Source organism: Nelumbo nucifera, chromosome 7 (assembly GCF_055504915.1).
Source record: "Nelumbo nucifera cultivar China Antique chromosome 7, China Antique-T2T, whole genome shotgun sequence".
Classification (NCBI taxonomy): domain Eukaryota; kingdom Viridiplantae; phylum Streptophyta; class Magnoliopsida; order Proteales; family Nelumbonaceae; genus Nelumbo; species Nelumbo nucifera.
The window spans coordinates 59,704,024-59,716,253 of NC_142655.1; the positions used below are offsets into that span (position 1 = coordinate 59,704,024).

Consider the following 12,230-nt stretch of genomic DNA (forward strand, 5'->3'; position numbering starts at 1 on the left):
AGAAGTGAATGTGAAATTTCTTGTGGGATGTGGGGGGAGATAATGGGCATCTTATGAATTATGAGGATACATGTAGGCCTAAGTGGGCTGGAGGGTTGGGATTAGGGAGGTTGCAGGAGAAAAACAAGGCGTTGTTAGGAAAATGGCTTTGGTGGTTCTCTAAGGAGAGGGAGGTTTTGTTGCACTTGGTGATCGAGAGTATCTATGGGCTGCATCAAAATTGGTGGGACTCAGGCCCAGCCAGAAATCAGTCTTCAAGAAGCACATGGTCAATTTTGATTTTACTCCCCACCTTTCTGCAACACTTAAGATATGGTGTCAGATTAGGTCACAGGGTAAAATTCTGGGAAGACATTTGGTGGGGAGATCTTCCTTTGTCCTAACCCTTTCCTAGAATTTACCATTTGTCCAACTTAAGAAATAAATCAATTGCTGAACTTGCTACAATGGGTGTCTCGGGTGTGGATGGGATTTAGGCTTGAAGAGAGTTGTAAGGGATCATGAATTGGGTGAGTTAATTTCTTTACTTGGAACCCTTCAAGATGTGAGACTGCTACCCTCAGGTGGAGATGAGAGAGTTTGAGTTTCTGCTGTTAATGGAACCCTTTCCTAGAATTTACAATTTGTATCCTCTGCTTAAAGAATGGGGAGAGCACCAACCACCTCTTGCTCCACTGTCCCTTTGTTTCTCTTGTATGGCAGCTTTTTTTGTCCTTGGATGGTAGAACTTGGGTGTCCCTGGCTGCTGTTGTAGATCTCTTCAACCCAAGGTGGATGAGGTGTACTACTAGAAGGCAAAAGATTTTATGGCAATGTGTAAGAGGAGCTGTACTCTGGGGTTTGTGGAGTTAGAGGAATGCAAGAATTTTTGAAGAAAACTACAAGACAGTGGAGGATGTGTGTGAGCTTCTAACGGTAAGGGTGACCCATTGGATTTTAGTTTGTGAAGAATTCAGAGATCAGAGGTGTTTCAGTGAATTAAGAGAATGGCAGGTAGTTGCTAGCTTTCAAAGCATGAGATCACCGAGGCTTGCCGAGTGGTCCCCATCAGTGGCTGGAAGGCTTAAATCTAACTTTGATGGCTGTTGTTTGGGAAATCTAGGGGAATCAGGAGTTGGGGGTGTAGGGAGAGATGAAGCTGGTAATATTCTTCTTAGGGCTGAACTGTTGGCAGTTGTTCAAGGGTTAAAGTTGCTGTCATTAAAAGGGTGGAAAGAAGTGGATGTTGAAGGAGATTGCCAAACAGTTATCTTTTGGTTGAAGAACAGAGAAGAAATTCCTTGGGGAATGAGGCCTATGGTATGATAGTCACTCTTCCGAGATACCTAGAAGTGGCAATTCGATGGCTGACGCATTGGCTAGAGCGGGAGTGTTAAGGATCGGTTAGCGTGGGGTTGTCCAGGACTGAGCTGTAATTTGTAACTTGTTAGTCTTTCTTTTTGTTTAGATTTAGCATGAACTTTATATTTGGCCTCTTATTCCTTGGGGGCTTTTCTGTTGTATTATGGGATTTTTTTTCAGTTTCTTAATGAATGATTTTTACTTGGTACTTGTCAAAAAAAAAAAAAAAGGCTACCATGTTGCAAAACAGAATGGAATGGCGAAACAGGATTCATGTAGCCAATACCATATAGTTGGAACAAGGCTTAGATGATGCTGATGATGATCAACCAAGTATGTACTTAATATGGTTTGCCACTTTTATGCCAGAAGTCTTAGATGACATAGCCAAGTTTGACTTCAAAGACAATTATCCCATATATAGTGGCTCACTGGCTCTCACACATGATCGATAATGAACTAAACACAGTTGCTAAATAAGTCTTGAATAACCTACATGCGTTTGTTCTACAAAGGTTTTAAAAGAAGAGCCTATTGAAAAAATTTAAAGAAGAAAAGAAATTGGATCACAGTTGAATTGATTCAAATTGCCTGAATTGTATAAACCTTAGGGAGAATGACGGTTCAGCCCCGAGTCAGAATTTTTTAGGCCCAAAGTACAGTTGGGGTGAGTGCCAGCTCGGAATTGATGCCAATTCACGGGTGGGCATTGATGTGTAGAGTGGGGGTTTTTGACATTTTGAATGTTTATAGCTCTGCAGTGGATATCAGAAATCTGCATTGGGCCTGTCCGTACTTCTCCGTAAACCTTAAGATTCACGAATTGAACTATAAGCTGCCAATGGTAATATATTATAAATGATTCCGGTGTAAGGTTTGATTACAAATCTTGGGATTCACTATTTGGATTTTGCATTTGGATTGACATTAGTATTGATGATTTGAATTGTGAGCTGTGTAACAAATCATAGGATTTTCAAAACTATGCATCCATCTTATATAGACCTTTGAGTCGTCATATTACTTTTTCTTTGAAGTTTTGCTTGCATTTTTAGGTTGCACCATCTCTTTCTCTGTTTCATAACAGTTATGGAACATTATGCACATTATTATGCTATTAGCATAATGGTTGATTAATTGCATGTGGTTGCATACATTATTATTTATTATGAAGCATTATCTTATGTTTTCACAACATTACTATGCATCCATCTTATATTTTTATGAAACATTATCATAATATGCTAAACCATTATTAAACATTTATAAAAAAACTTGCATGTGGTTGCGTGCTAAACCATTATGTACATTACTATTGCTAAACCTTAAAGAAAAAACTGCACCATTTCCCCCACATGCTGTTAGCATCTGCAAATATTTCAATTTAACTTTGTGTATGCTGTTGAAGGTTACTAAGCTAGTTGAGCTCTACAAAGAGAGCTCTGAGGAGTGGTCTAGGAAGGCTGGTGAACTTGAGGGTGTGATCAAGGCACTGGAGGTAAGACTTCATTTGAATTGGTGCTTTATACTTGGTGCATACTGATCTAGTATGTAGTTTGCTGTGTCTTAATGCTTGTTGCATTCAACTTGCAGACACATTTGAGCCAAGTTGAAACTGATTACAAGGAGAAACTTGAAAAGGAAGAATCTGCAAGAAAAGAAGCTGAGAAGGTAAACTATCTATTGTATTTTCTCCATTCTGGTGGAATAGATGAGCAGAATTTCAAATGTTTGAATTGGTATCGCAGTAACAAGCATGTATGTTTTTTATGATATTCTCATTATCCTTCTGTCACTATTCGGAAAATAAAAAATGTTAAAAACATTTTTATTCCGGTAATTCTTTAATAAAATTCTGGCATTATGACCTATTGACCTTCTTGTGATGAAGGATTATGTGAGATATTGGCTTTGGTGAGATCATTGCCAATGGAACACATTCATATATACATTTGATTGGTATCCTCAATGGAGCATATCATTTTCATTATTTCTATCATCACCAACTGCCTTATCCTACCTAAGTGGGCAGTCATTGTTTCTTGATTGCCCTTGGTGGTTTAGAATTTTGATGTGTTAATTTTTAAATATATTGACTTGGACCGCCCTTCATTTGGTGGTTTATTTAGTCAAGCCTATGCTTGTTCTGTTAAGGTACCTTGTAGTTGTGTTTATTTTAATCTTGGAAACTAAATACAATTCCAATTTGGCAGGTTGTAATTTAATCTTTAACAGTTGAAGCTTTTATTAATTGATAAGAAAAATAAGTGTAATTACAAGTAAGTTAGAAAGGTAGCTAGCCTTGGTTAACTGCTTCTCAATTACAATTCCCCCATTGAGGTGCTCCAGAAGGTAAGAATCGCTGGAATTTTATAAGTATGACTGAGAGTGGTACTTGTGTTTTTGGCTTCCATATACTTCTCACTCATAATTTAACAATGGATATGACATTGGAATGGTGAATCAGGATTCATGTTGCCGACTCCATATAGGGGGGACATGGATTGGATGATGATGATGATGATATACTTCTCACCCATTTGATAACCAACTCTGCCTACTTGGATTCTTGAATCATCACAATACATGACTGTTGCTTATTTAAGGAACTCTTAATTACCCTGTGCTTCCTTGAGCTGCCCAACCCTCACATATTCCAGATATTCATATTGGTTATCTTATTAAATCCTTAACTCGGCCAACCCTCATTACTCTTATGCACCTCCTTATTGTACACTTTATCATACTGGATATTTTCTACTTCATTCCACTTCTATCTACTCTTTTTAGTCTTCTTCTGATTCCTTCTTCTATGGACTTTTCACCTCCTTCGTATCATCCCGTTTAAACCTCTCACCCTGTGTGTCAGTAAGGATAATCCTATTCCTAAGCTCTTTGCAAATTCACATAAGGGGTCTTCCTCTTCCAACATAGTTTTCTCCATTTTCTGTTGTCTCTCTTCTCTACCTGTGGGCACCCTGTCACTAGCATCTTCCAGTAATTCACTTTCCCTACCCATGATTCCTTCCTTCTCTTGCACCACCAAATTGTCAAGAAACCCCTGATCAATCTCCTAATATTTTCAACCTCATTCGAAGTATTTCCACCAGGGCTGCTTGGAGATTAAGACACTCAAGTCTTGCTTGTCTCCCCCTCTCCCACCATGATTTCTTGCTTGTTGTAGTGGAGACTTGGGATCAAGTCCCACTATCACCAGGGTTTGGGGGATTATGGGTATGGGGAATGGGCTACCCTCTCTGCTGTGTAGCACCATGAAGCCAAAAAAAAAGGCAAGCAGAAGGAGATGAAAAACTAGTTAAAAAGAAGGAACAACTAAACTCCTGTTGTGAGTTCAATGCAATTGTTGATTCTGGTGGTACCACTGAACCGATTGAACATTCAGCTTGAGAACAGTTCGAGTTTCTGATGAATAAATCTGCACCATCTCCTCTTAACTTCTTGTCCTTCTCTCCGGTTTTCTTCCTCCACTGCTATTGGTTACATATTTCATTCTCATTCATTTTTTTTCATTAATCAAAATAATAATAGCATAATCAACCATGTCCTACAAAACCAGTAATCATTCAGGCCCATGAAATTTCATCCTTATGGGTAAGATTCCTCTAAGCTCCCACATTTGGAGTGCATTGTGATAAGAACACTCCCAACATAAACATGGGAAATCAACCCAACTTTAAGAATGTAATAATGGATCTGTTTCCTAAGATATAAATGATCAACAATACTTAAAATACTACAACTACAAAATTCATCAGATCTCAGATCTCCTTGAATGATCATCCTAAATAATTCAATTGTCCTTCCTGGACTCTTTTTTGAGAACTGTAAGGTAAAGTATTTCATTACTAACAAAAGGGCAGAATACAAAAGGCCCCTGTACAATGAGAGACTGTAAAGCAGAAATAGACAGAAAAACTCGGAAAAGCCAGCCTCTGAAAAACAACCCAACAAAAAAACTATGATCTTCTTACAAAAAGGAAATCAGGCTCAAAAAAAGAACAAGTTTGCCTGTTTTTAAAGAGTGGATGGTTTGTCAGCCACGAAAACACCATCCCCATAATCCTGTTGAACACTTCTTCTTGTGATTTCTGCCTTCCTTCAAAAATTCTCAAATTTCTTTCACCCCATACTGCCCAGAAAACAGCAGAGGGGAGGATACTCCATGCTACTTTTCCAGTTCTGATCGAAAGCAGATATAATAGCTGCCCAAACACTCAAGTTGTTAGTATACCCAATATCACCAAATACCATCTCAGACAATTCAACTGCCATTTTTGCATACATATTAATCAAAAAGCCCCTCACTGTGGAATCTGAATGAAACCCAATTTTTATAATCAAGGAATGGATTTGGATGGCTTCTCTCATCATTCCAGGGTTGGCACAAGCAGTGACCATGCTTGTGATTGTGTAAGTATTAATTTCTTCCCCAACTACTCTCATTTCTCTAAAGAAATGTAATCCTCTTTTTGAACAAACCCAGTTATTATGGAGTCCAAGAAACTACATCATGAACTGGCATACATGAAAATTTATTCACAGCTTCATCAATATCATATCACCACACTTGGCATAGAGATCAACAATAGCAATTCCCACAAAGACATTTGCGCCACATTTGATCACCCACCCATGAATCCTTTGCCAATCCTTAGTTCTCCAAGTGCAGTACAAGTTGTCGAAATGCTTACAAATGTAAAACTGTTTGGCATTGAGAGCCCACATAATATTTGGTGAAAAATATGTTAAGCAATTATGTTCTCCCCATTCTTAACAGAACATGCCTCAGTTCAGCGTTATCAAATAAAAATTTCAGTTGAGCATTATCGCCCTACAGTTGAACTAGCTGCATTTCATCTCTGAAATGCACAAACATGAAACTTGCAGAAGTTTACTTAGAATTTGGAACCCAATATCTAATGTCTCTTTTTGTCTTTAAGCTTTTCTGTAGCTATTTATTTATTTTATTCTACTTTTTTGATTCTTGTATATTTTATTTTCTGGTTAATGCAGGAAGCTGCACAGTTGAAAGAGAAAGTTGAGAAGTGTGAAGCAGAAATTGAGAATGCTCGGAAAGCTAATGAATCAAGTCTTCTTCCACTAAGCAGTTTTGCAGAGGAAAAGTATGCTATTATGCATGCAGTTTAGCAGGAAGCTTGTTCAGTTTACTTGTGCTGTCTGAATGCTCTTTCTTATTGTTGCTTAATCCTCAAATGTTGCTTGTTTTGTTTGAGTTATTTCTTGGTATTGCCGCATGTTATAGTTAATTATTTCATTCTTGTTTAGTTGCCAAGAAAAGGAAAGAAAAAATCATTTTTTTGGTAATGAGAAATAAAGCAACAAATGTCTACTATAATGATTTCCACAAAAGGTAAAGAGATGTAACTAACATTTCAACAATCCTGATTTAGGAGGCATTCTGAAGGAACAACATGCCTTGAGGAAGAACATTACTTTTAACTCTTTTTTTTTGTCATTTTTGTATTCTAGTAGAATAAGCTAGCCCTGCAACTTGGAATCTCTTTCACTTTTATTTTAGCTATGGCAGGGGTGTCTTTTCTATGCTTCTTGTTTGTGTGTCTTCAATTTCTGGTTTGGATGCCTGTGAGAGACTTCTTGTATGGTGTCCTTACTTGCTTGTTGTGGGGGGCAATAATGAGTCTCTATGAACTGGACGAGGGTAAAATTTTGACTTCTGTGAATCTTGCACTTATATATTCAGTATTTAAGTATTAATAAATTATGAGATTACCAAGGATGTATTGCTAGGGGTGGTTTCGAGGTGTCTATTAGATTTTGGATGTGGTTTGCTTTCTGTTTACTCCTTGACTCTTGTATACATCTTCATGTATTGCTAATTTTGGCAATGCTCCTGTTGCTGATGTATTTACTTCTGTAATGAATTACTACTCTGCCTGGAAGTATGTTAGCAGCTCCATTTTTTAGGTGTTTTGATGAACGGTTTCTTGCATCAGGATCTATTAAGTATCAAAAGTTCACCATTTTCTTTGCTAACAAGTTATCCTTTTTCAGATGGGTTCTAGGAGTTGCAACTGATGACATGAATGGGGATAGTGACATACCTGTGCCCAGAATTCCTGTTGGTGTTTCAGGAACAGCATTAGCTGCCTCTCTTTTGCGTGATGGTTGGAGTGTAAGAAAATTCTTTTCTTTTCTTTTTTCTCGTTTGGTGGTATTTTTTATTTTTTTGCGTTTGTCAATTTATTTAAATCTGTTTGATTCTCTGGTTAGCTGGCAAAAATGTATGCAAAATATCAAGAGACTGTTGATGCACTGAGGCACGAGCAATTGGGAAGGAAGCAATCCGATGAGATTTTACGAAGGGTAATGCTTATACTGTGCTGTTTTGTGCAATTGTCTTTATTTTATGATGACACTCTCTTTATATAAATGGTAAGAATAAACTTGTGGAATTTTCCTTCTTGACTAAAATACCCCCATTTCTTGATTTGGTCCCTCTCTAATTGTGAGGGCAAAAAATGTAATTTGAACTATTACTTTTCACCTCATTTAATGCCCTCTCATTAAGTCTTATATTTAAGGTACTGCTATTCTCTCTCATTGAATTGTATATTTAAGGCATTTTTTCTCACAAATAAAACCCATAGTTTTTTTTTTAAACCGACTTATAACAATTTTTACTAATTAGATCTATATCCAATATTTTTGACAATATAAAATCCATATTTTTTAAAACTGTCCCAAAATGAAACTGTTCTTCCATCCATGTGGTGGGTAAAATCCAATTCTATGATGTCATAGTTAAATAATAAAATTTGAAAATAGAAATAAATACAGAAAATTATAAAAATATTTGTTCACATCTCTAATATTTTATGTTAATCATATTAAAGGTAAATAATTGTGATAAATAAGAATTATTTTTATACACATGGAAATATAAAAAATTATATAACAATTTAGACCAATGTTTAGAGAATCGGACCCAGCATAGAACCGGAAAAGGGAGGGGTTCACGGGTTAGAGTTTCAACCACAGTAAAATCGGGGGATTGAACTGTGATGATGTAGCATAAGCATATATATGTTTTATAATTCTTTGCGGTTATAGAGAAAAATGGTGAAATGCTTATGGAAGGTAACGAGGGCAGCTGTAGTTTGGACCATCTGGGAAGAAAGAAATCAAAGGATTTTCAATGAGAAGAGCAGATCTAAAGAGGAAGTAATTGAAACAATTAAAATCAGATCTGCACATTGGGTAAAAACTATTGACATATTCAAAGATATCTCAATAAATAATATAACGAGGAAATGGAATTAAGTGACAAAGATGGAAGCACATAATGAGATTATTAAGATGGATTGGAAACCTCCAGAACCACTTTAATTGAAGCTGAATTTTGATGGAAGCTCCCTTGGAAGCCCTGGGAGAGCAGGAATAGGAGTAGTATTTTGAAATCATAATGGGGAAGGTGTGGCTTTGTTCTTAGGACCAATTGGGTATGGGGACTTGGCGCAGGCAGTGGCAATGGCACTCTTACAAAGCCTGAAACTAGCAGAACAATTACAAGCTAGAGAATTGGAAGTGGAGGGGGACTCGCTTTTGGTCATTGCTTGGGGTAAGCAAGTCAGCACCATGGAAGTACAGATTTGCATTCAGGGAGATTGACTTTCTTGCTAAGAGGTTTAACTTTACTTTCAGATGGGTTAAAAGGACAGTGAATGGGCCAGCAAATACTCTAGCAAAACAGGGAGTTGATAGACCTACTCTATTTTGGGATAAATTGTAGCTGGCTGTATTACAACAGTGGGATGCTGATCTACATAATCTGGGTTTCTTTGTATATTGTAATACTCTGGAGTACGGAAAAACTTTGGCTGTTTTGGTAACATGCTGTGAATGACATCTAATAATGAATGCGGGTAAAACAGCATTTACACTCAACCTTCTTTTAATTAAAAAGACAAATGAGGACCTGAATTAGCTAAGGTGTCGTGTGCAGAGGCTCCCAAAACAGCCCAAGCTGTTTTTGCCAAACAGCCAAAGTGATCTCTTGGAGTACAGAGCAGATAAAAAACTGTAACCTGTTTTTCAGCTTAATAAAAAACTAAATTCTCTTTTGTTGATAAAAAAAGCATATATTTTGTAGGTCATATAAATACTGCATATAATATATTTTACAAATAATATTACACTTGCATGTGGTGGATAGATGGGTAGTTTTTAACTTCTTAAAATAAATGACTAGGTTTCAAGTCGCTTGACTCACAAATTCTTTAAAATACAAGTGTATTAAAGCAATATATACATTAAAGAGGCACAAATAAATGCAAATAAAGAGATGTATTAATGGTAACAAAACAATACACATACATAAGAGGTCTTGGTTTCAAGTCGTCATTACTATATTGAAGTTTCTTTTCATGTTGTGGCCTAGGTGGTTTCATAAAACCGGGGCTGGTCATTGGTTTCCCGGTTAAACTGCCAGGTTAGTTGGGTTTTTCATGAATAACAGTTTTTAGGGTATAACTGAACAAGCAGGGGCTTGGGTTCATATTTCAATCGGTCCAACTGGCTGGTCCGGTCCGTTTTCTAAACAATGATTTAGAGTTTTAGACTAATGAAGTAATATCCAAGAAGTATATTGGAATCATGTAATACGTATTTTTGTTTGTAGGTGGGGCTAGCAGTGGAGTGATGGCTGCCTCTCCATCACTCCATGTTTAGTCACCTTTTGTATGGAGGTTCTGCTCTTGTTTAAATTGGACTGATGGGAGGTGTGAATGATTCGATTAGCCCTAGTTCAGTTCTAGGTCTGAAGTAAGAAGAGAAGAAGAAGAGAAAGAAGAGAGTAGAAGGAGAAAGGGTTCGGTTTGAGAAGAAGAAAAGTCCCTCTCTCTCAGTCGACCCACTTTATATTTATACTCTTTGTATTAGATTACAAAAGACAGATTTGTCCCTTATTATGTATAGGACACACAACTTAAACCTAGACAAAATAGACAACTTAACTTTAATTACATAGACAAAAGACTTAAATACCCTTGTACTGTCGATTCTAAGACTCCCCCTCAAGCTGGAGAGTATATATCATATAGTCCCAGCTTGTCACATATGTAATCCACTCTTCCCTGACTCGACCCTTTTGTAAATAGATCTGCCCACTAGTTTCTTGAACTCACGAGTTGTATTTATCACTTCACTAATCACCTTTTCTCTTACAAAGTGGTATTCAACTTCAATATGCTTTTTTCCCTCGTGAAAGACTGGATTAGAAGAAATGTGGACAACAACTTTATTATCACATTACAACTTCATGGGTCTGTCAATTGAGAACCCAATTTCCTATAAAAGATTTTTCAGCCACACTAGTTTACATGTAGTATGAGCCATAGCCCTGTACTCAGTTTCAACATTTCTTCTTGCCACCACTATTTGTTTCTTGCTCTTCCAAGATACCAGATTGCTATCAAGGAAGGTACAATACCCTGTAGTGGATCTCCTGTTAGACGCAGATCCGACCCATTCAGCATTTGTATACCCTTTTATCTCAAGAGTTGAATAGTCCATGACTTGGAGCTCCCTTCAAGTACCTAACAATTCTTAGAACTGCTTCCTAATGTGGAACTTGAGGATGTTACATAAACTGACACGCCATGCTTACAACAAACGATATATCTAGTCGAGTAATAGTTAGGTAGTTTAATTTACCCACCAACCTCCTGTACCTTCTAGGATCAATTCTCAACATTCGGTTCCATGGGTGTTTCAGCTGGTTTGGCACCCAACAACCCTGTTTCTTTGAGTAAATCAAGGACATACTTCTTTTGGCACAAGATAGTGCCATACCTTGACCTTGCAACTTCTATCCCCAAGAAATATTTCAGCTTACCCAAATCTTTTGTGTGGAAGTGATCTTGTAGAAAGTTTTTCAACCTGCCAATCCCATTACTGTTACTACCAATTATGACAATATCATCCACATACACCACTAATAAGATTTTCCCAACTTTTGATTCATGGCTGAACACAGAATGGTCAATTTGGCACTATTTCATGCCAAAGTTCTTCACTACTTAACTAAATCTGCCAAACCACGCATGTGTATATTTTAGTCCATAAATCGCCTTCTTAAGTTTGCAAACTTTACCATCCTCCCTCTAAGCAACAAAAATTGGTGGTTGCTCCATATATACCTCCTTAACAAGATCACCATGTAAGAAAGCATTTTTGATGTCAAGTTGAATCATGGGCCAATCATATATTGCTGCTAAAGGAATCAACACCCGAACTGAACCAATTTTAGCCACAGGAGAAAATGTCTTCGTATAGTCAACACTATTTAACTGAGAATAGCCTTTGGCCACTAACCTGGCTTTCAACCATTCTACACTACCATCTGGAAGATATTTCACTGTGTAGATCCACTTACATCCAACAACATGCTTACTAGGAGGGAGAGTGGTAAGTTACCATGTGTGATTATGTGCCAGTGTAGACAATTCCTCTTCCATTGCTTGTCGTTACCCTGGAGAAGTGATGGCTTCTTGGACTGTCTTAGGAATGGAAATAGATGATAACAAGGATATAAACTGTCGATGAGAAGTGGAAAGGTGAGGAACAAAAACATAATGATAAATAGGATGAGATGTACAACTATGTTTACCTTTCTTCAATTCAATAGGAGGATCAAAGTCAGAAGGAGGAGGTGCAACTACAGGATCCGTCAATGAGGACTGAACTGGAGGAGGGGCTTGTGCTCTTCTGTGAGTATACACTTGTGTGATTGGTGGCCTCTCAGTATTAACCTTCACTAGAGAAGACGGTGACTGAGATAGAACATGAACCGTAGGAAGAGGGTCCTCAACTTGAACTGGAAGTGGAAA

The 12,230-nt window shown here is 37.4% G+C and overlaps 1 protein-coding gene across 4 annotated transcripts in view; it reads left to right on the plus strand.

The window, feature by feature from the left end:
* Nucleotides 1–12,230, plus strand: part of NUA (nuclear pore anchor) — an 87,339-nt gene that overhangs the window by 10,389 nt on the left and 64,720 nt on the right. For all 4 annotated transcript variants that reach the window (XM_010262511.3, XM_010262513.3, XM_010262512.3 and 1 more), the window contains exons 7-11: nt 2,750–2,839; nt 2,935–3,012; nt 6,376–6,485; nt 7,396–7,516; nt 7,615–7,707. In XM_010262511.3, the coding sequence (XP_010260813.1) occupies nt 2,750–2,839; nt 2,935–3,012; nt 6,376–6,485; nt 7,396–7,516; nt 7,615–7,707 (492 nt within the window). The remainder of the gene's footprint in view (nt 1–2,749; nt 2,840–2,934; nt 3,013–6,375; nt 6,486–7,395; nt 7,517–7,614; nt 7,708–12,230) is intronic.